The 25,692-nt window shown below is 46.9% G+C and overlaps 1 protein-coding gene across 2 annotated transcripts in view; it reads left to right on the top strand.

The window, feature by feature from the left end:
* The first annotated feature begins 24,700 nt into the window (after window positions 1-24,700).
* LOC137673690 (acid-sensing ion channel 2) overlaps window positions 24,701-25,692 on the top strand; it is a 473,580-nt gene continuing 472,588 nt past the window's right edge. Inside the window, exon 1 of one of the 2 annotated variants that reach the window (XR_011049770.1) lies at window positions 24,701-25,279. Coding sequence is in view for 1 of the 2 variants with exons in the window: in XM_068418648.1 (XP_068274749.1) it covers window positions 24,716-25,279 (564 nt within the window). In the remaining variant the exon portion in view is untranslated. The remainder of the gene's footprint in view (window positions 25,280-25,692) is intronic. The other variant, XM_068418648.1, reaches the window with a different exon arrangement.

Genomic DNA, 25,692 nt, shown 5'->3' with positions numbered 1-25,692 from the left:
TCTTCTGGGTGGGTTTCTTGCAGCAAGCGCTGTCACGGAGCTCAGAAGCGGCGGCAGCAAGACTGTAAGGAGAGCAAGATGCCCTCCCTGCTGCCGTGCCTTGTCTCTGAGCGTGGCTTTGCAATGTAATAACCATCAAATTGCAGTGCACTGTCTTGGGCAGTGTGGATGTGATGTCCTGGCTCCAGCCCACATGCTCAGTCTTGGTCTCAGCCCAAGAGAGAGCCTTGGAGGGTTAGAGAGAGGAACCAGGAAAAATGTTGCTGCCAGCAGAAGATGTCTATTGCTTGCAAATAAAACCAGGCAGATGGCCTGCTGAATTTCAGTCCTTCATTAAAAGTGCTTTATTCTCTAAGCTAATTATAGAATAATTCCTGCTATGGGAGGGGCTCCTTTGGCACGGAGAGGGTGGTAACGACCATCTCAGTCCACCTCCTTGTCAGCAGGCTCAGCTCTTCATCCTGCTGCCTTAGGGATAAAAATACCCCTGGCTGTTAGCTCCAAAATGGACCCTGTGAAGGGAAATAAAAGAAAGGAGAAAGAGGTCTCAGACAGTCCTGGCATGACGAAACAGGATCTCACTGCCATGTCTGTCACAGCACGGATAACCCAGGGAGCTCCCACCTGAATCTAGACCCCAAACTGTCATGACTAAAAGCAGATACTTTTTTTCCAAGTGACAAAAAGATGTTTTTGGATAATGTTTGACATGATTAGAAGAGGTTTCAGCTAGTGTTGTGATTCTTCTCTTCAGGATTTGCAGCTTAAACTAACTTCAGTCTCTCCTTGTTGCATAAGCCTGGAAGTGCAACCTCACTGAATGTCCTTCCATGGGATCCTGTGTGTATGCTGCGTTGTGGAGAAAAGCTCAAAACATAGACTGTAAATTACATCAAAAAGGACCATTTTTGGTGCAAGATGTGAAAGTTTAACAGCCTGAGCAACACCGAGCCCTTGCAAACACCAGGATCATGGGGTGGCCTTGCTGTCCCAGCAGCTCTCACCCCAGTGAAATAGCCTCTGCCAGTGCAAAGCGTCTCCTATCTCCCAAACTCATCATCCATCACTTTGAGGGCTCTGCTAAGTGGCAAAAGGATTGTCCTCCTTCCTCATCTGTCTCCTGTGACCCTGCCTAAATTGAAAGGCAGTGAGGTTCGCCCTGTCCCCCTCCCATCCTTTGCTGAACACTAATTCTCCTGGACAGCATTTGTGATTTCCCCAGCTCCTCAGGTTTATTGTCCCGTCTCCAGCCTCGCCTTGCAATAGAGAAGAAGAAAAAAACAATGCCTACAATGCTGTGCTGTGAGTGGCTTGGGCTGGCCTTGCCTTATCAGGGCAGAAGTCGTCTTATCAGCAGGCGTTGGCAGAGCTGTGTCTTCCAGACAGGGCTCAGGGAATGGAAATGCTGCTGATCTCTATCTGCCTGGCATTTCTCTCTCTCTTTCTCCATCAAAATCAATACGAGGAATCTTTTTCACCCCCCTCTAGATTAAGGGAGGTAGGGGGGGAAAGGATGGAAAAATACTCTGCAGATGAGAAACTTCTCATGCAGTTTTTCCTGCCTGCAGCTTCTATATATAGGTTTAATTAGAACATGAAAGGCACCTCAGGATTATGCTGTGAGATTTGTTTCCTTTGCCCTGTAACTAATGCCCTGCGGTTTCAATAGCGCTGCCTTGACTTCGTTAGCCTCCAAGCAAATATCTACCTATGGAAATTGCAGAATTGCCATCCTGGGTCAAAGCACCACGCGATCTCAGGGAAGTCAGAGGCTCTGCTTTAAATGCTCTCTAATTATCTCTAGCTGAGGTTAGGGAGGAAGCAGTTTGGCACCTGCGAATTGAATTCCTGGGAGAGAGCCCCTTGAAATGATTTTCTTCGCCTGATACTGGTAAGTTTTGTCGCTTGCTCCCCACAACCCATTGCAGCGGAGGCAGATTAACTCTTTCTCGCCTACCTGGGAAAAGACTGAGCCATTTCTGATGGGCGTAGAGGGGATGCTGAATTAGCCAGCTTCCTCCTGGCTGCCAGGCTAGCTTGGTTTGCCCCTTTGAATCACCCTGGAAAAGGGCTGTGACCATGCAGCTCAAAGCTGCAATTTGGAGGAGAGATATTCATGCCTGTCCAGGCGGGTTTCTGGCTTGCAGGATACGGCCCATAGGGCACTTGCTGGGGGTCCTGGAGACCTAAACGTGGCTGCTTCTGTGCAGAATGGCCAACTGCTAAATTATTTTACTGGCACTAAATGTCAGTGATGCTTTCTGTCCTGTGGCTCTGCATCATCAGACTGAGCAGGAAGACCATGGTGCCTGCAGGCGTGGCTGGAGCCCAGCGAGGGGCTGAGCTCCCTGCTGAGACACAGACTGCATAGACCATGCTGGTCACCATGAAATAGGATGGCATCTCTGCTTCTGCCTCGAGAATACTTCTTACCTGCTCCAACATCATGGTTGTAGCTGGATATTAGACCTAAAATTAGGAGAGGGCTTATGAACCATGGCCATGTGATTATATGGGAAGCTTGAGGAGGAAAAATACAGTTCTCAATGTCCAAGAAAGCCTTCAGAGAACTTATGTGTTTGAAGTTAAAACTGAATTATACTTTTTCCCCCGCTTTTTGTTTTCAAACTGTGAATGGATCAAAATACCAAGCCTTTCTGCACTGCACTTTTATGAGACACAGGCTGGTGTTGCACCTATAACCCAAGGAACCTTAAGAGTCTCACGGAGCGCTTCCTACTTGAAGCCTTTCTCAATTACTGTCATCAAAACAGAGAGCAGCACAGGAGAAAGGTAGAAGGTGCATCTGGGGCTGTTCCCTCCGCTGTGGACATGCACTTAGAAAAGTTTTTGTGGAGCAGACAAGCTCACACCGGCATTTCTTTTATTCCCCACCATTTTCTATATACACAAGTTAGTTGACAAAACTGCTGCTGCAGCTTTTTCTCCTCTCTCCTAGGATTATTATTTTTCTTTATTGTCATTATTATTAAGGGCACAACAAGATTTATTTCCTGTAAAACAAGCCATGTTGTTGTCAAGACAGATTTAAAGGGCTGGATTAGGAAGGGGCATTACAATACATTTTGCATGAAAATGAAATATCATGAGCAGTTTCTTGGCAGACTTAATGTCTTTCAGGGCTGTTCTTTGGGAATAGCAATTCCAGGCAGGGAATCTGGAAAAAGTAGAGTGCGTTGGTATAATGAGAGACTGTATCAGAATGGATATGCATGAGCCAGGCAGATTAATATTTAATGAACGGTGAAGTCTGCTATCCCCTAATCACTGAGTGCCTGGGATTTGCAAAGTGACTAATTTTAAAGTATTTTGTATGGAATTATTCATGCATTAAAAAGTACATGACTCTTCTTGCAGTCTAAGTCACTGAAATGGAATTAAACTCAACGAAATTTAGTCATCAAAATGTCGGGCGTCAGCTCCATCTGAGACAACAGCAATGGGATGAGGGTATTGCCCTTATTAAAGGCCTCGACGGAGCTGGAAGAGACAAGCTTTGGGCACACAACCTTCCTGCAGGGCAGTGATGGCCTCATCTCAATGGGTTTCTTGGGAACCCATAGCGGAATTGATCCCTCATTGGGCTTTTCAAAGCAAGGAAGAGCCAGCAGTGGGTAACAGGGCCAGGAAGAGCTACAGAGCAGGAAAATTACTTAGATGGAACAAAACATAGCACAAAGCTACTAGTACTGGGGCAGGAATAGGGCTGGGTCAAAATCAGTGGCCTCACTTGAGTGACCATGCTTACAACACTGTCATCATCTTCATTTTTGTTTGTATTTTGCCTAGAATGATTACTTAAAACATACTTGTTGATCCGGAGTTTAATGAGACTTTACTTTGGCTTGAACAAGTGTTTTTTGGACCTCAGCTCAGACAATTCTTCTGGCTCGTCTTCTTGTCTTTTCCCTACTGGTTTCTGATAAAAGAAGAATGTTCCAAAGAAAATGTCATTTTCGCTTGGAAAATGATTTTTTAATTGGGGGGTGGGGAGGAAAGATTTTGTTCCCTGGCGTCTTTAAAAGGTTTCCACTCTTTCCCTGTTAGAAAACAGTTTGTGGAAGTTAATGCACCTTCTTGAAAGTCATTGTTTGACCCAAGCTAGTTTTGTGCAAAAAGTGTGAGGCAGAGGAGAATGATTCTTCCTCACTGTACAATCTATGAATGCAATAAGCTCATTGACTTAATGAGAGAATAGAAAAGAAATCAAATAAAAAGTGTTTACAGCTATCTGAATGCTACTAATTATGCCAAAGAGCGTTGCAGGAGAAGAGGGAGAGAAAAATATGGCAATAAATGTGTGGGAAAGGCAGACAAGGGAAGGGCAGAACAGGTTGAAATTAATTTTCTTCTTGCGTGCCTGTGTGGTTCCTCATAGAAAGGACCTGTGTTATCAGTACAAGCAATAATCATGATACCGGCTCATCAGGAAGATAAGGTGGGTAAACACTGCAGTCAGGAATGAGAATGGTCTTAGCTGTGACCCTTGAAGCAAAAATGACTTCTGTTAATAACGAAGGAGGAAAACAAGGCGTGCATGCACATGTATCTGCAGCCTCTGGATTTGCATGGAAGCACTTGGAGTATTTTATTTTGGGTTTTTTTTTTTAACAAAATGTTGACTCAGAAACCAATTTATCCTTTCTCTGGATAAATTAAAACAAAAGGTGAGCCTGAAAATGAGGAGAAAACATTTCACATCAGCTTGAGAAAAATGCTGTAATCAATCCAAAGTAAACCATTTTCTTTTTCTTTTCTTTTTTTTTTTTTTTTTGTGGTGAACTGAACAAGGATTTGGCACTGCACTTGCCCAAAGGTTATTTATTCTTTCCTCATCTTTTTTATTTGATCCTTGAAAGGAAAGATCCATTAATTTCATAGCAATTATTCTAAGTACAGCAAGAGAAAGCCATGTTAAGTCTCAATTTGAATATTAAACAAAATTAAAAGTCTTTTCTACTTTGTGAATTGTTCTCTTATCTGCCTGCCCATAAATGTCAATGTATTAATGGTCACAATTTGTCTCAGATGTAGGAAACAGCCTTTTTCTTCCACTGCCTTTTTTAAGCTGTGGGGAAAAAAACACAGCAGGTCATGCCCGTACAATGATGCAAAAAAGTTCCCAATACAGTTTTGCTTCAGCTTCAATCGAAAAGCCAATCCCTTCTTGCCAGCTGATTATTTCTGCTCTTGAATACACTCTTTAAGCCAAGCAATGTTATCTAGAGGCAGAAACGGGCAGAGGTATATTTTAAAAGTCTTTAATTTATTAAACTACAAGTCAGAAGAAAATCAGAGTATTTAATAACTCAGAGTGTGATTAATAAGAAGCTTTTTTTTTTTGATAGCTGGAGTGACGAGGAAGCAGAAACTCAAGGCTTTCTAATAACATGAAGAAAAGGTTAAAGTGAGTGCTTGTTCACTGCCAGATTCTGAGGTCCTTGTGTTTGACCAAAGCTTTTGAAAACGCAGACAACCCTCCCATCAAGGGTCTCCACCTCTGAGGACTCTTGCTCCCTGTGATTAATTTCTGTGGACCTTGTGCATCATTATCAGGGTAGTAGCCTTTAGTTACCTATTTCTTTGATTTGATTTAAAGCCTGGCTCTGGGTGACTGCACTTCTATTAACATGTACACAAAGGGATGGAACCATCACACGCGTGTTGAACTGTTGCAACTTGGTGAATTTCTTGGGAAAGCTGCCTCAAAATGCTAAACGCGTGTGAACACTGGAATAAAAGTATTAAAGACCAAAATTTACAGATCAAAAAAAAGGAAAAGAGAAAAAAAAAATCCAATTTTTCATTCCCTTGGCCAAACCAAAAGATGGCTTAAGGAAAATTGAAAATCAATGTCCTTGGGAAAAAATTGAGCAAAATACACAAATGTTAGACCTGAGCATTGCTGTGAACCAGCAGGGAACTTTCATCCTGTGCGTTTTGGTCGTATGAGACATTTCCAAACTTGCTGTGTACACAAAAGGCAGCTTTCCTCTGCTTTCCAAAGGAGTTTCTTCTTAATTTACACCACTGGCTAGAAGTCCCCCACAGGTTCAGTTTTTCAGCTGAAAATAACGATTTAAAGAAACTAGAATGTGTCCCTGAATGGACTGATTTTGTCAAGAAAAAGACTGAAGTGGGAATTGAAACCTTTTCTTCTGCTTTTATAAAATTCAGGTGGAGAACCAAACGGCTGCTGCTGAAATGGACCCAGTTGACCGTGTCAAAGTGAGGCATTTCAAGGTTTGTCAATACTCGTCACACCTTTCAGACGCTTTGTTTAGTGAGAAATTTCAACTTGCCCTCAGTGCTGGAAGATGTGTTACTGGATGTGTCAGCTGGAGAGCACCAGAAAATGCAGTGGCCAGGCTTTGGGTGAGCAGAGCTGTGATGGCTGGTGCTGGGTGCCGCATGCCACACCCAAAGGTCCAAACCAAGGTGGTGATGTCTACCTTTTCCTTGTCTCCACTTTCTTCTGCATCCATAGTGCTTTCTCTCTTATCTCTCTATCCATGTATTCATCGACCCGGACTTATTACTGCTGGAAAAGGGAGGAAAACCCATTTGTAGATCTTTTGGGAACCTGGCTGAGCACAACTCTATGAAACCATCCTGGGTGCAAATGAGCCCAAGGGGTGTATTGCTGTTGGGAGCTCTTTGCCCTTTGCTCCTCTACCTTGTCCATCAGTGCTGCCTTCATTAGCCCCTCTGCTGCTCTAGAGACAGGCAGGAGGGAGGCATAGCTCTTGCGTGGCTGTGGAGGTCCAGCACAGGACAGCTGGAAATCAAGGGAGGCTGGAGCTGCTGTGGGAAGAGGGAATGGTGAGACTGCCTACAGCAAGGCACAGTCCTCTGCTGGCATCTCTGGGCTGGCACAGCCCAGCTGCCCTCCTTTCCCACCTGCCAGAGCTTCTCCCCAGGAGGACATTTGGGTTTGGAATGTCTCGGTGCTGCTGTTAATCTGGCAGCAACAACAAAAGCACCAGGTTAATTAAACACCCAAGAACATAATTGTAATTAAACTCAAACAAACTGCTGAATCGGAATAGCAAATTGCCCAGAGACTGGGGGAAAGGCTGGTTTGCTTATTCTTTTTTTTATCATAAGGGCTGATGAGGCACAGAATGGCCAAGCAAACGCTGCAACATGAGATGCGCCACTGGCAAGAACGTTTAGCCTGATGAATAAAAGATAAAGATAAAGCTGGGACTGGGAACAGCCCGGCTGCTCAAATCAATTTAGGTTGGTTTCACTCCAGGGAAATCCCAGGAGTGTGCATGCAGCAAACATCTTTGCAACACGGAAACCCTCCCCAGCTGGGGCCAGCCCCACCAGTCTACTCCAGCTCCCTATTCCAGCGCTGCAAACCCATGGCGGAGCAGTATGATGGCTGAAGCACTCCCTTGGCCCTCACCAAAATCCACGCCAATGTTGCCTTCCAAAGAATCTGCAAGGAGGACGCGTGACTTGCTCTGCAGAGTGCCTGATCTTCAAAGAAAAACTCAAGGACACGTCAGGGACCACCTGAAAATGGACCTGTGGGGCATTGCTGTCCCACACCCAGCTGCTGCATCTGGCCAGCAATTCTAACCCCAGACTACATGGAGAAATTTTTTGCACTTTCCCACCTCCACTACACAATTTCCACAATACTTGTTTGCAGCAAACCCATTTATTACGCTCGCTCTAGGGTTGGTTTCTGTCGAGCTGCTTCAGTGTACCCCACTAAAGGCATAAAGCTGAGAGAAGCCAGTGAATTATAAGGTCCCCGCTAGTAGGACTCAGCAAGCGGGCTGCTGTTAATCTTCCCTTTGCTACTCAGTTTTTGTTCTGCTTGTAATAAATCCCCGTGCCCTTTGCTGTTGAAACCGCAGCCTCGCTACTGAAAAAAGGAGAAAAAAAAAAAAGCCAGAGATTGCCATGTGCAGAAATAAAATAAGGGATTCATGTCTTGGCCTGGCCAATAATTTTGCTTATTGAGGTCTGAGCCTTAGTGTGAGCACCTGGTGTTAAATGTAATGTTACGGTAACTCATGCTGGACTACAACAGATTGGAAAAGCTGTTGGATTAATGCAGGAAACGGGGAACACGGTGCTGTGTGATTTCTTATAGCGGGGCTGAATGGGCAGTTGGACACACGATGTGATGTTGCTTCCAATTCTCAAGCAATATCTGGCTGGGAATCTGTTGATGAAAGTCTTTTCCCCAAATGCCACCTCTGTGGATTTACAGCTACTTGTGGGAGAAGGTCATATTTAGAATAAAAGTTGGGAAAAAAGAAATTCTGATACTATCTACTATTTGCTTTGATATGATTAAAATAATAATTTCCATTTTGGTTCAAAATTGCTTTCAATCTGGGAATTTATATAAAGCGGAAATTAAAAATATTTTAAAATAATGATGCGAGAACACAGCAGTTGATAGCACTCAAATTTCTGCGCCTTTATGCAGGTTCTTCATTTGTGAAAAACTTTGGACTTTTGACCATTTGCCTCCAGCTGAAGCAGGAAAAAAAAGACAATTCAGAGAAAAATCACTTGAGGGCTTTGCAAATATGTGCTGCCTAGAAGAAAAGGGGCAGATGATTTGATGGTGGGAAAAGCTGCATCTCAGTGACAGCTCAAACCATCCCAGCATCCCTCCCTGTTCCCCGGTCCCTCTGCTTGGAGGCTGCTGAGTTTCATTTCCTGTGGCTCAACAAATCCCTAATCCCAGAGCCGATTTCATGGTCAGGGGGTTACTTAATGTCTAGCCCTGATTCCTGTTGACAACAAGATAGCTTTATGTTCCTTGTCAGGCTGGGGAGCATTGAAGAGGCTGCAAATTTATATTAGCTTCCAGGCAGGAGCTGGGTAAGATTGCCTTCGTGTCGCTGCGAATTGCACCTCTACAGAGCCGTCGCTGGGGCAGTGTTCGTGCCTGGTGCTATAGAATATGCACTCACAGAATCACAGAATCACAGAATCAATCAGGTTGGAAGAGACCTCTGGGATCATCGAGTCCAACCAGTCTTTCATAGTGAGACCATAAATGTTGTGATAAAGGTGGAGTGCGTTCAGAGGGATAATTGCTTTTATTGGACCGATGGATGCAGACAGAAAATGGAAGAGCTTTTGGCACACACCCCTCTTCTTCAGGTCTATAAATGTTATATGGCTTTTTACAGCCATACAAGCAACTGTGTTCCTGGCTACGAGGCTGTAAAGGATGCTCCCGGCAGGAATTAAAGCCAAGGGTGAAAAATTAATGTCGGGCCACCGCTTTCCAACAAGGCAGGTAACAAGGCTTTCATCCTCTGGGTGAAGGAATGGAAATGGATTGCCCACATTTGAAGGACTTAAGACTTCAACAGCACAACCCTCACCTGGGAAATGGCTTCTTGCTCTCTCACAGCACAGCTGGCTCCAAGCAGACCCAGCGACAGGACACGAGCAGCCCAGGACTGGTGGTATTGAGTGGATGGACCTGCTGATAACCCCTTGGCTGTCAAACAGGCAGGGGGAAAGCAAGCAGCATCATTCCCAGGCTCTGTAACTCATGGGTCTTGATTTCATAGAGCGGCACATGAATTGTTTCTACCTGGTTCTTGAAAATTCCCATCAGAATTGGTGGAAAAGGAGGTTTTTCAATGCCGTGCTTTCTGTCACTATGGTGGGAAACACCAAGACCAACATGCTTCTCCACCCCATGTTGTCCCCAAGAGGGAATATCAAAGCATTTTCTCTGAGGGCAGTTCTATTTTTTCAATGGCTCTGGTCTGAAAATGCTGTGGATTGGCCTAAAAACTGTAACAGTTTGGAGAAACTTGAGCAGGTTGGTTTTCACACAATTGAACTTTTCTGGAGTGAAAAAAAATTATCCTTTTTTGAGCAATTCTCCTGTTTAACTTTCAGCAGATGAGAAGTCACAACAAACTAGCCTTGAGTAGGAGTTGAATATGAAAAACAGACTCTTGCAGAGGAAGGAAAGATATGAACTTAATGAACTCACTGGCTCAAGCTTATAAAATTGAGCAAGAGAGCAACGTCACTGCTTAGGTGACAGTTGTGTTGCTGTTCCCAAATATTTTTTTTTAATTCCAACTATGCTAGTTGGTCTAATAAAAGATTTGACTTCACCCCCCATACTTTTCCCGGTTGATTATCTACAAATGCCAAATTTTGTATCATGTCCTCAGCAGATGCAAAATTAACTGGAGTTGCCCTCATTTGCATGTGCAAATCTGTGGGAAGTGTTTTATAGTAACACGCTGGGTTGGATAACATGGCACGGGGGAAAAAGTTTAAAAAAAAATGTGTAGACTCACTCCCACAGAATGAAACCCCTTGCCCTCCTTGTTCCAGTTACATTTTTACACTTATATTGATGCTGGTATTTTTGATATATTTTGTAGGATGTACTGAAGTGCTTTTTAATATACTCGGATGTTTAAGAGCACTGAATGTTTTGGTTTTTTTTTTCTTTACTCAAACCTTTAGACATTATTAAAACAAAACAATGTGACATTTCTGAGGCAAATGTCAGAAATTTCAAAATTCCAGAAACGTAATTTCAATTTAGGGTGAAAAGTCAGAGCAGAGATTTGAGACTTTCACCCCAGAAGACCCCTCTGCTCTGACTGTGACCATGGGAATTGCCCGTGACAAAGCTGACAGTAAAATATTTTTCACCAGGTGAATTATTAATGTTGACATAGGAGAGGATATTCCTTGGGAATTTGGTATTACTGAAATAACTCCTGTTTCTTCCCCCGTCCCACACCACAGCTCTCAGATGGTGGGGTGAGGCTGAAAGGCAGCAATATTTGCTGTTGGACAGTGGTTCCAGAGCAAACAGGCTGACGATTTACAAGAGAAATTCTCCTTTCATTAACTCCCATCTCCAGAAGCTCAGCCTGTGCTGCCGGAGTCCAGCTGCTCTCTTCTTTTGTGAATCATGGCTGGTGACAGGAGTTCACAGGGTTCATGCTGGCCTGTGTGACATAGAATCATAGAATTATTTTGGCTGGAAAGGACCTTTCAGATCATCAAGTCCAACTGTGAACCTAGGGACAGAGCCAATACCCCTGCATCTTCAGCAGAGGATGGATAGGTGTACCTGAGTCTCCTGCAACTGGTTTGGAGAAAACACCAGCACAACCCAGAGAGTGCCACTAACTAAAGGCAGCTGAATTTTTCCATCTGCAGCTTTGTCAACATCTATGTCTCCTGGGACACAGGAGATCATCATTTCATTGCCAGGGAGGTCATTTGGGGAAAGATATTCCTCCCCTCCCCACCTCTGCTACATCTTCTTTCCTCACTTGTACAACAAAGCTTATGCTACTGTGGTGCTTTGGGAAGACCTCAGAGGTTTGCTGCTGAAAGGTGCCTACTTCCAGATAGGGGTGATTATTTCTTGGTTGTTCATTCCTTTGCAGGGTGAAGATTTTTTTCTTAGAAGTTTTCTTTTGCCTTCTCCTTACATGCATACTGCTGTTTGCTTTCTGAATGATGGTGGCAAATTTGCCTACAGCAGTACAGGACCAGAAAGGGCCATATCCTGTCCCCTTGCACACTCGGGGAATGTGCCTCTCTTGCATACCTCACCCTAAATTTGGGGCAGTGACCTGGAGGTGCACAGATGTCCTGCTCTGTGCTGAGCATCCCGGAGAGAGCCACTCTAGGTTTTTTTCTTTGCAGGCACCACCATCTAGTGCAGCTCACTGGAACTTCATGTTTTCCCTTTGGATTTTATTCTGCAATTGCAATCGATGACTGGAGCTGGTGAGATAATTGATGCTTAATAAACGAGCCACTGCACGGAGCTGTTTATTCTTCTTAACCATTGCAAACAGTTCTCAAAGTGGGCATGATTTCTACAGCCATGATGATGGGAATACTCGCTGCTGGATTCACTGTCTCTAAAAGGGAATTTGCAAAGTGATCACACTGGTTGCTCTTGAAGGAGGGGTGTTTTCTGGATTTTTGAAGTTGACCCAGTCCCTGTCTGCATGACCTAGGCAGGCAGAATAGCCGTGACCAAGGGTGAGGGAAAGGGAAACTCATTACCTCTTGGGAGGCTTGTCTGTGAACCGCACACCACCCAAGTCAAGGGTGTGGACAGTTCTCGAGAGATGGCAAGAGATGTACTGAGTCAGAACCTTCCACCTGGACGAGCCCTCTCCCTTGATGCTTGGTACCCTACCTGTTTACTTTTAAAAGCTCTCCATATTTCTACAATCTGGCTCCTTTTTCATATGAATTGCTACGAAGGGATGCAGCACTGGCATGGTGGTGCAGGAGATCTCTGCTGCTGGGCCACCGCTGACTCCTTCTGCTCCCAGAGCCCTGTTGCTGGATCAGTTGTAGAAAGTGAAACTGGACGGTGCAAATGGAGAGGTTCGTTAGAGCCAGGCCAGCTTTTCCTTTCTTGAGAAGTGTCTCAGCGTTTCAGTGGATCGTGCCATGACTTTAACTAAGGACCTTCAGATCTAATACCTGCAAGGGCTACAGGCTAAGCTGGAGGGCCTGCTGTTCCTCCCAGAGTGCTGGCACTTCCCTCACAATTAGGTAAAGAGGGAGCAATGTGACTGTCACTCACCTACAGATTAAGTACGTTTATGTTCTTGTTTGCTCTGTGATACTCCTCCAACACTGTTTTCAAATAGAAGATGATTTTCCCAAATAAGAAGACAGAGAAGCCCCCAACTCCAGAGTCTGGAGAGAATTGCTGGGTAAAGCATTATCTAAAGCTGTGGTGTGTGCCCTGTTCCTCCCCATCCCATGGCAGCCCGTTCATGGTCATGACCTGAGCATGGGATAGCAATGGGCTGACACGCTTTGGGGCAGTGAATCATGGGGTAGAGCACACCAAGCCTGTTGCAGTGTTGGTCCTTGGCCATCTGGGGAAAGCCTCCATCCCTGCCATTTGCTCATGGTCAAGCAAAATTTTCGAGCAGTGGAAATAAAATGATATTATTCCAGCCAGAGCTGATTTAATGAAAAATGCATTGTCTTTCCACGGCTTCACTGAAAATATATTGGTTTCTGCCAGATTTAATTAGAGGCCATCTATTCTCAAAACTCAGGAAGAACTGGCACGAGAAGGGAGTGAACATGAAAGATTTGAGAGACTTCAAATATCTTGCTGGGACTGAATTAACGGACTTTAACCCTTTGCCTGCAAATGAAACTAAAGTACTGTTTCCTCCTCCTGAACACGCACTGGAAAATAATCATATGAAAACTCTAAAATACTCATTTATTTATGATCTGGGCTCAGGAATTACTGCTTTGCTTTGCTTTTGCTTGAAATGCATCATTTTCTCCTAAAAGGTGAACTAAAAAAACTATGAGTGAAATTATTACTCACCTTAAAAATAGGAATAATGGCAAGTGAAATAGAAAATGGCATTCAGCAAAAAATAACTGTTTCTATTGACTTTAAAAGGCCTTCAAATTCTGTTTTTGTCTGTTTTTTCCAATATTGCATTGTGGCAGTCTTTGAGATGAAAGCACTGCAGTGAGAAATCAAAACATTCCATTTTGTAAGTGTCAAAATGAAAAGTCTTGACTTTTCCAAAGTCTTTCTACCCATTTTATTTTGAGCTGAACTCAGCAAGTCCGAAAAAAGCTATGGGGCTCTCGGAAAGGACTTGACTTCTCTTTTTAAACCTCCCATTTGCCAGACAACTAAAGCCATTTGCTAAAAGGTGATGCACTGGTCAGAGACCAAAGACTTATATCATTTTGCTGGCATTGACTTTGCTACCATACAGCCCCAAATATGTCTTTCTGACAAATAAACCATCTTGGAATAACTCCGTTTGGATGCTCTTGAACCGCAAAAAGAGTCTTATTCTGGTTTAACTTTGAAACCAAATTAACCTTCCCCAGAGCAAGGCATTTATATTCTGGAATAAACGTACTCACACAGAGAGTTATTCTGCAATTACTACGCACTTTAAAATTGGTCTCAGTGTATCAAGCGCGTAGAGGCAAGAGGGTGTGCTGACTAATGAATACCAAGAGCATGCCCTGCTGCCTGGCACAGACACACGCTCTGTGTACTGATGGTCATTGATTTTGGAATGTGATATTTGCCAAATAAAAAGTAAGCCTCAAATGAATGAGTGACAAATAACATGACTGCCCAAAGGTTGTGTGCCTTGGGAATCCCAGTGAAATCCCTATCAGGGATCCCTATCTGCAGGAAGACAATGATTTAACAGAGGGGATGTGACTCATCACCAGAGGGCTTTGCAAGGGCTCTGACTTTGCTTTCAAGTGGTTTTGTGTCAATTCCTCTGAAACTGGTTTGAAAGAAGGCAAACTGAAATATACCATTTGGACTGATACATCCAGACAGCAGATGACACTGCTCAAACTAGACTGGTTTTGTAAAACTTGGGCAGAGGGTGGAAGATAGAAAAGCTTCAGCTTCCGAAATACATGAGTTACACCACCATGGAGCATCCATCCCATGGAAAGTCAGACACAAATTATGACGTGGTGAAGATGACTTCCCCCACTGCCTGGGGCTGTCCCTGTATCAGGCAGTTCCCAAGTGCTGTAAATGATGAGTTCCCCAGGGAACGGTTTGTCTCTGACACATCGAGGTCTGGAAGAGGATGGGTTGCATTGCTTCATCCTCTTTTTGATTAATAGGTGTCAGCCCCGCATCCATCTCGCAGTTAGCAGCAATTTCCCAGAGAGTAGGAAACAAAGCAATTTTTGGCAAGGTTCACTCAACCAAATCACAGTTTTCTGTTTAAGGGCATTTGCTGCTTGCAAACTTGTCTGTCTTGTATTTACAGCTCCTTCCCAGCTGGGATCCTGGGGATGGGGATTCCCTGTTGGTGCCACAGGGGAAATGATAATTGCAAGGGTGGGTGTCTGAAGGGTTGGACTGTTGCCATCACAGAAGATGCTTTCAGGAGATGCTTTAGCCTCCTGTGCTGCCTCCATCTCTGCTGCTCTCTCCAGGTCAGCTACAGTGGCTGCGTGGGGATCCTGCCCACTTGCTGGGCTCTGCTCTGCTCATGCTGACCTTCACTACACATGGGGTAAGTGAGGGTTTTCCTGGCCCCTTTGTTAGAGACAAAAGCCTTGAAATGGTCTTCCAATCTTAAAAGCATGAGCCACCACTCTGGCAATAATTGTTATCATCTCTAGCTTCCAAGTGAAGATGAGTGATGGCCAGTTTTTAGCTGGTTGGGAGTTTGCTTCTTAAGTTTCCCATCTGCCCTGGAGAGCTGCTTCCTCACTACCCTGACCAGCTTATGGGATCTGAGTCCTGGCGCATTTTTGGCTAGCAGTAAACCTCCCATCACATCCCACCTGGCCAAAATCATGGCCAGACATCGAGCCACAGCAGTGAAAGTAGCAGTGCTGGCTTTGTTCTTCCATTAAAAGTTGATTTGTTGCTGTATTAAACCATGAATAACGAAAAAAGCAAAGATGGGGCTCTGTTCCTCGCTCGCTGTTATTAAAACTCTAAATCAGGTTGCCTGCAGAGCCATCTCCGTTACCTTCGCAAATGAAAGAGGGGAATTGGCCTCCTTTGTCTTTGACGGAGGATGCAAGCACTCTCAGCAACGCTAATAAAGCACCTGGGTTTCCTTGCACCTGCCAAGTTGTGGTTTCCAATGGTACAAGACACCACCACAGGGTCTTGTAGGAAAAAGACCCTCCTCCTAAGGGGCAGCTCTGCTGTAATTCAGACCAGCAGCGAGGAGGGAGTGGACAGGTAATTGGGCTGTGTCTTTGCCTCGCTGTGCTGCCCAGATCTCCTTTACCTGTAAATCAAGTGATGGACTTCTTAAGTGTGGATATTTGTATTGCAGAAACCCACACTCAGGTTAGTTTTCTCTGTCCATAAAATCCTAACTCAGAAATGCTCTTACTGAGACATGGCTGGACGGACTGCAGGGAAGGTGGTGGGGAAAAGGGGATCTTAATCATCTTCTATTATGTTTAGCCTGATCTAATTTTAATTCTTTGCTTCAAAACAAAAAAAATATATCCCAATGTTTTGTTTTTATGCAGACTTTTTGCTGTCGTTACACAAGGTTTACGTTTTTTTCATTTGATTCTTCTGGCAGCCTTTTTTTTTCCCAGATATCACTCACCAGCTTCACTACAAATAGCTCTGTCTGACCTGAAAATGCTTTTCCACTGATCAGGTAATTCATCTTAAATGCTTTACCAAGTAAGAGCAGTGAGTCACTCGTGTCTCTACAAATCTGGTAACAGCCTGTTTCACCAGCCAGACCTGCAAAGCTCACATCCATAGACAGAGAGTGCTCAGCAGGTTTGTTTTTTTCCCCCCTCTGATGCCCTTAAACCAGCAAAAACAGAGCCCTCCTTCACCAGCATGGCTGAGTTGAGACCTGCTGGTCAAACTAAAGAGCAAGAAGGAAATGCACAGGGACAGGTATCCTGGGAAGAGCATAGGGACGTTGTCCGGTTGTGTAGGGATGGGGCCAGGAAGGCCAAGGCGCAGCTGGAGCTGAACTTGGCAAGGGGTGCAAAGAATAATAAGAAGGGCTTCTACAGGTATGTCAGCCAGAAAAGGGGTCTGAGGAAGCAGAGAGGGAGGATCCCGTCTGCATCAGCATATGAGAATGATCATCACAGCACAGTCAATATGTAATGTCAGCGACAGGCTCATCACGGCAAGGGTGAGCGTTGCTGGCTGGTCAGGTAAGAGCAAACTCACAAAACCTTTTACTGCTGGGTCACGAAGCCCAGACTGCACAAGCAGAGTTATTAATACCTGATGCATAAGAGAGGTGTTTTTTACTTCTTTGGGAAGTCTGAATATCAAATAGGAAGGATCAACTGCAGATGAAACAGAGAATTTTTATTTAGGTCTTGGGTCCTTCTCCTTTGGGTTTTAATTTGTAAAGGTTTTTTTTTGTAAATTTGTCACACAGTATTTGAAAAGACAGAGGCGAGCTTGGAAAAAAGATCTTTTGAGCCCAGTCTGCATTTTTTCCCCACTGAAAGCAGACCAAACTCTCCTTTAGCTTTTCTGGGCCTTTCTTCTCACCCAACAACTCAGATACCATCTCAGGGAACCTGTGATGTCTCGCCACAGGAGCAAAGGGCTCATAGTAAGACCCTCTTCTGTCACATCTTAGACAATTTGAAAGGATCTGTTTAGCTTGGGCAGCTCCACAGAGCAACAATGCCTGTGCTGCTCAATCCTGCAAAGGAAAAGCTGTGCAGTTATTACTGTGTCGCTTTGCACTGACTTAAATGACATCCAAAAGGAATACAGAAATGTCATGTATTCTTCCCCCTCAGAAAGGGCAAGGTTTTAAGATAAGACTTGGTCTATTAATGCAGGAACAGCTACTCTCTGGAGTGGATATAATCTTACTGAAGAGTAAATACCATAATCTGGTTGAGTTCCCATCCCTGCTGCTTCTCAGACCATTGAATAAACATTAACTAACCCATCCAACATCCCCGAGGAGGGGAAAGGATTAGGCCCATTCAGCACACCGGGGAGCACAAATAAATTAAATGACATGTTTCCAACCACTATGCACCTCGGCTGGCCTCCAGCAAACTTCACCCCTTCCTTATCCACAGCCCTGATTTCTATAACGAAAGGTCTAACGGTGTCACAGGACACAGCCTTGAGGTATCAATCTATCTCCACAAAACACAGTATTTCTAGGAGTCTTTATAGGGCTTCTTTAAGTCAAGTCGCTTCATATCAGCTGCAGTCCCCCAAAACCCCATTGAGGAGATCTCCGCTGATTTATGGCAATGGAATTAAACAATTTTAGACAAATGCAGTTGAAACAGGCTTAAAATAAACTCCCCAGGGCTGACGTGGTCTCAGGCTCACAGTTGTCGTCCACTGTGTCCCCAGCTAACTTAACCCAAGCTCCAGAGATGTCTGGAAGGGCGGAGGCCCAGCACAACTCATACGATAACGTTGGCTCAGCTCCCATTTGTGCATCAGTCGGGACTAAGCACCTCCGCACCGCCGGCATTGCCAATGTCACAGCCCGGGGCGACCCAGCACTGGGGACGGGATGCGGATGGGAATGCAGCACCCATGACAGAGAGATGAGGATCACACCTCTGTGACAACAGCCCTGGGCAGCCTCATTATTGCACTCTAATTAATTCAAGCTGGGATTTGCTCTTGATACAAATGCAAATAAAAGTTTTCTACCTGCTGGCTTTGCAAAGTCAATCAGGGATGGGAAATCCTGCTGTGTCCCTGTGGCACTTTGCAGGGGTTAGAGTTGGATTTGAAAGCTGCTTGGGACCGTGGTGTGCCAGGAGCAGAGCTGAGTCCCTCTCTCTGCTCAAACTACCCCACTTTCAGGCTGGACATCTCTTAAGGATAAGCTTTTCCATGAGGGTTGCAGCATCTTCTCTTCTCTTCTGGCAGGAGCATGTCCGTGGGGTAAATCCCTCTTTGCCTGACCTGTTCATTGTGCCAAAGAGGTTTTGACTTTCCTATCGATAGCACTTTCCTAAGCAAATGCTCCCTCAGCATGGAGGATGTCCTGATGTCCTGATGGAGGATGTCCTCACCAGGACATCCCAAACGTGACAATGTCTCCATGTGTCGGGTGTCTCTGCTCCCTCTGCTGTCACTGGGGATTGGCTCAATCCAACCTGGGGAGCCCAAATCAGCTCATCCTGAAGCAGAACCTCCATGGTGCAACCGACCAAGGTGACCAGATCAAATGGAAATGGCACCAAGAGGTCCCCGCTGTGGAGCACCGAGGACCGTCTGTCCCCTCTCACCTCCCAGCTTTTCTCCTTTGGCATCAGGATAGCAATTATATTTTAGATTGTTTTTTTTCTTGTTTTCTCAGCTCAGCCACTTGAGGAAGGACAATCAGGGTTGCCATAGCAATGAAAGGATGACTTCTTAATTTGTGGAATTCTTCCTCTTAATTATTCCGAGAACTGTAATCCCATGAAAGCTGCCTTCTTTGGAGAATTTCAGTTAGGAGCTGCACTGGCACTAAAGGAGAAGTTAAAAAGAAAGAAAAGCTGATGAAGACATTTTTGGGCAAAAGAATGAAAAAATATATATTTCGGTGAATTTTCCTGGCCTGTTTCATTTGCTGACAAGAACAAATGCCTGGCATTATCCAGAAACAAGGGCCTGGAATGGGTCCTAAACTTAAATTATTCATGAGTAAGTCAAAGTGATTTCATACACTTTCTGAGGAACAAGAGCATCAGGCAGAGCTAACGCACATAACTCAAAATAATATCGTGTAAAGCTTAACAGAGAACCAGCACGATTTCAAGGGCTATTTAAAAGGGGAGGCGCCAAAGGAAAATGTCATTCTTCTATCGCATTTTTCACTCCCAAATCTCTAAGCCCAAGACACGGGACAGAAGCACCATTGCTTTAATTTTGTATAGAATGAAAAACCACTGTGTCTTGCTCAGGGTGATGCAGCGAAGCAACAGCATGCGACGGAGGCCGATCCCTCCAGCTCACTTTGCACGCCGAGCAGGTGCCATGCGAGTCACCGCTAACGCGAACATCTTCGAACCCCGGCTGATAAACACGGCCCCGGGGAGAGGGATGATAAATCTAAGTTATTGCCGAGGAGCTGGGAATGTCAGAGCGAGCAGGACAGGCTCCGCGTGCTGAAAAACACTACTGCAAATCCAATATTCCCTTTCTGTAATAAAATCTGTAGATATAACTCAGTCTGCAGACTCTGGGCTGATTTGGGCTGAGAGTAACCTCTATGCCCTGGGGAAGCCTCTGCCCCCATCACCAGCCAGATTTGGAGGCTGGAGGCTCGGCTCTGCCACCACTAAGCTATTAATGTGCTGTAATGTTTCTGCAGGTGGAGGAGGAGGAGGAGGAGGAGGAAGGCATCCCGGAGCATCCTCTCTCCTTCTGGGGGATGCCAGGCGCAGCTGGTGGAGAAATCTTCCCCTCAAAGTAGTTCTTCCACTGGAAAATTCTGTTTTAACTCTCTGTCAATATGTTTTTACAGGGGCAGGGGTATCAAAACTGAGCATTTTATTGTCTTCCAACACCTTCCTTTAGAAGGTGTTTCCCAGCATGCAGCCATTTGAATATTTTTGGGTTTCTTTCAAGGATACTTTTTTCTGCTTTAATTGCTTTAATTGCTTTCATTTTATACCCCATTATAAATCCATGCATAAATTAAATACATTGAAATCCAATCAAAATTTCAATTTTCTATATATATTAAAAAGCCGTTTAGTGGAGCCAAAGCTACTTTGGAAGGGATTGGCTTTAATTTCAGGGGGAAACAGCAGCATTCAACATTATGTTCCCATTTGGAAAGGCAGACTTATTTACTTAAGCCAAGCTCTCTCTGCTGAGTGTAGCTCTGGGTCCCCAACAGCTTGAAGATAACTGGCAATAAGAAGTTAGGTGACAAGAGGGTCCAAAAAAGGTTGGGGAAAGGCTGAGAAATGGAGGGAGACTCATAGGACCATGATCGTCTTGAGAAAAGTCTGTCTTTTTCCAGGTGCCATCACCATGGGCCAAGTGCTCCCTGGCTTCCCCTCCAAATGCCTGTTGTCCTTCCTTTTTGCAAAGCCCACGGAGATGCAGCAAAAGGAGCGTCCTGAGAAACTGAAAACGCAGTGGGACACCCGTGGGGACATTTTCCTGGTGCTCAATGCAACCACACAAATGATCTGCAGCGGTGCCAGGGAAGAAAAAACACTCTCCTGGACTGCAACCATCATTGCTTTTTCTTTTCTTCTTTTTTTTTCTTTTCCTAATCAAGCCCAGAGGGAAACATAAAAACAACAAATTGGCAGAAAACACAGAAATCTCCAGTGCTAAGGAGAGGGCTCTGGCTCAAGGCAGTGGGGACCATGTGCTGAACCACACAGGGGACCAAAAATTCTCCTTTTGTTTTGAAAACAACCCATTGCTCTGCCTGTGAGGTCAGTCCTGACTTTACCAGTGCAAACCCTTCACCTGGGACATGCTTCTGGGAGGGCTCAGATGGGGCTGTGGAAGCAGAGGGGCTCACACAGGTGGGGATCCCCCCCCCCTCCATCTCTTCTCCCTCCCCAAATAAACCCGTTTCCCCCGTGTTTCAGGGCTGGGATCCCTCCCCCTGAGCAGTGCAGCATGGGCTTGAGACACAAGAGGGCAGGCACAGGCTGTGCAAAGAGAGAGGGATCTGCTCTGCTCCCTGTGTCCCTCAGCCACCCTGGCCCTGCTGCCCCCCTCCACCGCTCCATCTCTGTGAGGGGGGGAAAACGGGATTTTCCTGAGGGATATGTCTTCTGGCCCTGCCTGGCTCCTCTGTCCTTTCTGAAGGAGGTGTGAAGCAGTGAGGTCTATAAGGAATAATCAGGGGCTGAGGCTGGGCTACGAGCTCCCAAAGCAGCCGCTTCACCCCCCAGGGATGCAGTGCCGTTCCCTGCGTGTCCCCAAGGAAGGGGAGTGCAGGTCTCCTTAGCTGGGCTCTGCCATCCCAAGGGCTTTTATGGGACTGGCTAGGCTGCTTTGTCCTTACCATGTACATCCACCTGCAGAGAGGCCGTTGGCGAGAGGTGCCAACATCCCTCACAACCCATCTACGCCATCCTTGGTGGTGTCACTCCATTGTGCACCCCCAGGCATGACCACAGCTGCTTTCCTCAACTCTCAGGACACCCTGGCCATGCCAGGTCCTGGGCACAAACTGAGCCATGGGCACTTGCTGGAGAGCGTTTGTCCCCCTGGTTTGTCCCCGATCCCATGAGCAGTGGAGCGGAGCCTGGTGAGCCAGCACCGGTGCCAGGCAGCACTGCTGGGCACGGCGCTTTTTCCTCCACGCTGCAGCCAAAACACTCTATATAGTTAAAGAATAAAAAGCAGCAGATGGTATATGGGATGAATTACAGAAAACAGGATTGGAAAGGCAGCGCGCATGGTGAACAAACGAAGGCATGAATGCCCCGGGCCAGATAATGCAGACGGGGGGAGAGGAGAGAGATGGGTCGGTGATGGGTGGGAAAGGGAGCCCATACCTGCCAGGAAGTTTTTAGGGGGCAACAGTCTTGTGTCTGCCCTGGGGGAGATGATGAGAATGAGGGTGGACAGGAAGCATGGTCTGGAGCCCAAGAACAAGGGTGCTGTGGCCACATTGTCCTCAGCTGCTTTAATTCTTGTTCTTGGGTCCGCTCAGCGCTGTCTTCTCCACTCCTCCTTGAAAGGGCATGAGAGGTTTGTAAGGCCTCACCTTGGCTGAATTTCTGCTTAATAAGGAAGGGGCACAGCTCTATTTAGCCATACACGGGCTTGCATTGAGAGCTGGGCTTTCAGTCACCAGCAGAGCTGCAGGAGGAGGGACCATTTTTTGCATTTCGGGGCTGACCTGGATTTGTACAAAGAGGAAACCAGCCTCTGGTGGCAGCTCCAGCTCCGTCTGCACCCCAGCTGTCCGTGAGGACCGTCTCTGATCTTGGCACAGTCCTGGAGCCTTCTGGCTATGGAAGGAGGGTTCAGCTTTAGGGCAGCAACCTGGTACACTGAAAGACCTACTGGTGAAATCAACCCATGGCTATGCTGCAAACTTTCTGGGTGATCGCTCTTAAGCCCTTTGGCCTCTCTTTGCCTCAGTTTCCCTGGTGTAAAATGGAGAGAGTAGCATTGTGCTGCCATATAGTGGTGCTGGGATGAGTAGCTCAGCTTGTGAGGTGCTCCCATGGGATGGTCTGTGCTGAAGGATGCCACAGCTGGGCTTGCCTTTGGCTGCCATGGCCAAATGTGGCTTTGGAGGTAGCCACAAGCTGAAACTGCCTCATCTCAGGGTGGAAAGTGTCAGGGGAGGACAGGGTGGCTCGTGGCCATGCCAGCTGGTGTCCCTGAGGAGACTCAGGTCCATCGGTGAGGGTGAAGCACTTGAAGAGCTGAAGGGGCCAAATGGTGTGAAGTGCAAAGGCTCTTTCAGGGTCTGCTCTCATGAAAACACCACTTGGGCTTATAAATCCAAAAACTGGGCTCATTTTGTCCCAGATAATCTTTGGGTTTGTCCTTAAGGTAACATCACGAGTGGCTGAGAGTCGCTGGGCATCGCACCACAGACTGTGACAGGCTCTGTCTGTGTTTTCACCCTCTGCTCCCGCCTCATCCAAGCTGGGAAAATCACCTCCTGGGTCCTACCATGGCCCCTGGGACCCTCACCTACCATAGTGCTGGGTGCTGTACAGAGACAGAAACTGTTTTTTTCTTCTGGATCTGAAAAAAAGCAGACAAAACCGCTGCTGTGCATGGAGACAATATGGAGGGGAGTTACCCCAGACCCTGCTCAGACCCCAGCACCTTCCATCGGGGGGCTGAACCCCACTCATTCCTGTCTCCTGCAGCGTGCACTAAGGATGCTCTCACGGACAGAGGCATCGTTACAGGGTTTTGCAGCATCTCTTGGGTAGGAAACCTTTCCCCGTTTGCCTCCCCCCCACCTCCTCCTTCCAAACCCCCCGGCTGAACGCACAGCTGGGAGCATCTTCCCCAAACACATCCATCACAGCTGCCTTCAGCAGCAAACAAAACCTCTGGAGATCCCGCTGGCCAAAAGTCTTCCGAGTCCTCCGTGGGCTGAGCCCGGGGGCTTCAGGAGCTCCTGGGTACAGCCCCCCGGGCCCCACCGAGGCACGGCCGCGTCCAGGCTCACCCCCCAGGCAGGAGCCGGGGGTCTCGGCTCGCAGCCCCCTCTCGCTGCCCTCCCCGGGGCTCTCGCCCTGCCGCAGGGCTCCGGATCGATGGGTGACTCACGGCTCTCCACGCTTCGCCCTGTCGAGAGTCCTGAAGTGAAAAGGGAAGCTCAGAGACAGAAGAGATGAGAGATGCTGCAGCCCCTCTCCTCCTGCTGCCTCTCCCCACCGAGTCCTGCCCTGCCTGATTTCGCTCCGAGCTGCTGCATGATAGAGGCTTCACGCCATCGCTTTCTCCCCTGCTCGGGGTGTGTGTATGTACGTGCACGGTGCTGAGCAATTTTTTCCCCCCTTTTCTTCTTTTTTTAGCCTTTCCCTTTCCCTCCCCCTTTTCCCCTCATACTCCTGCTGAATTAGCTGCCCACCTTTCCCCGAGAGAAGCCCGCAGCAATAACACCGGCAGCCCAGGGTGGGTTTTTGGGGTGGTATTTTCTTGGAGCCCTGCCCAAAATGGAGGGGTGGGGAGGATGAGAGATGCCTGAGTCCAGCAGCTCGCATCCCCGGAGCACGGGGAGCATCGCCCGATCGGTCTGAAAGCCCCAGTGCTCTGCAAAGACATCAGCATCCTCGGGCTTTACGCACTAGTTACCAGGCTGCGAGCTGCCTCGGCTTGTTTTAAGCTCGCTCTCTCGCTTAATCGCATCCCCGTTCGGCGCGTGTGTGCATGTGTGTGTGTGTAAGGGGAGGACTTTATTTCCATTGGCTCAGCTTTCGCTGCCCACCCACAGCTCTTCCACATCACCTTGGTGTCTCCCTAAATAAAACCAGCCCTTCTTATCGCACGGAGGAAATCAAGAGCGAGAGTTTGAATGGATTTTATATAAATATTTACCCCTACGAAGCTACTGCTGAGCTCTGGGGATAAACTCGCAGCAGCTGGCCTGAGACTCTCCTCTCTCCTGCCTCTAAAAGGGTTTAATTACTTTCGAGAGGGGAGGGGAGAGATCTGGAACCCAGTTCCAGCTACAGACTGACCCAAAAAGCAGTGCCAGGATTTAGCCAACTATCCCTCATGGATCTGAAGGACAGCACCAGCGAGGGCAGCATGGGCAGCCTGCAGCCTTCCAGCATCCAGATTTTTGCCAACACCTCCACGCTCCACGGGATCCGTCACGTCTTCGTCTACGGGCCAGTGACCATCCGTCGCCTGCTCTGGACCTTGGCCTTTGTGGGCTCGCTGGGTCTCCTCCTGGTTGAGAGTTCTGACCGGGTGGCTTTCTACTTCTCCTACCAGCACGTGACCAAAGTGGACGAGGTCGTGGCAAACAGCCTGGTCTTCCCTGCTGTCACTATCTGTAACCTCAACGAGTTTCGCTTTTCCAGGCTCACCACCAATGACCTGTACCACGCCGGGGAGCTCCTGGCTCTGCTTGACGTCAACCTGCAGATCCCCAACCCTCACCTGGCTGACCCAACTGTCTTAGCCATCCTCCAAGAAAAGGCCAACTTTAAGCAGTACAAACCAAAAGTTTTCAACATGCAGGAGTTCCTGGCGCGGGTTGGCCACGACCTGAAGGATATGATGCTGTACTGCAAATTCAAAGGCCAAGAGTGCAACCATGAGGACTTCAAAACTGTGAGTATGAGCAGACACTCTGCTTTTCTCTTCTCTGGGTGTGCGGATGGTGGTGGTGTTGCAGGACCAGGAGAGCACTGGAGGTCACTGGCCAACCTGTGTGGGCATGGTGTGATGAGTGAATGGTGTCTGCTGGGCTCTGGCACAGCCGAGGAGGAGGAGACAACCTGTTGAGTTGAAGTTTGTTTGCTGGAGTCCTAATGGGGGGTTACGTGGGGCCAGCCCTGCAAGGGGCTTGCAGCAGGTCCAGGCTCCATGCTGCATAAGGCCCATGGCTCCCAGGTGGCTGCTTGGTGTCAGACCAGGGCGTCCGATGGGTCCTGCTGAGCATCAGAAGGGGCTTGGGAGTCTCTTGCTGTGGCCAGTGAATGTTAGCCAGCTGAAGAAAGCAGAGCGGGCTGGAGAGGGGCCAG

Source organism: Nyctibius grandis, chromosome 26 (genome assembly GCF_013368605.1).
Source record: "Nyctibius grandis isolate bNycGra1 chromosome 26, bNycGra1.pri, whole genome shotgun sequence".
Classification (NCBI taxonomy): domain Eukaryota; kingdom Metazoa; phylum Chordata; class Aves; order Nyctibiiformes; family Nyctibiidae; genus Nyctibius; species Nyctibius grandis.
The sequence above is the reverse complement of the archived record's forward strand: the minus strand, read 5'-3'. Positions and strand labels throughout refer to the sequence as shown.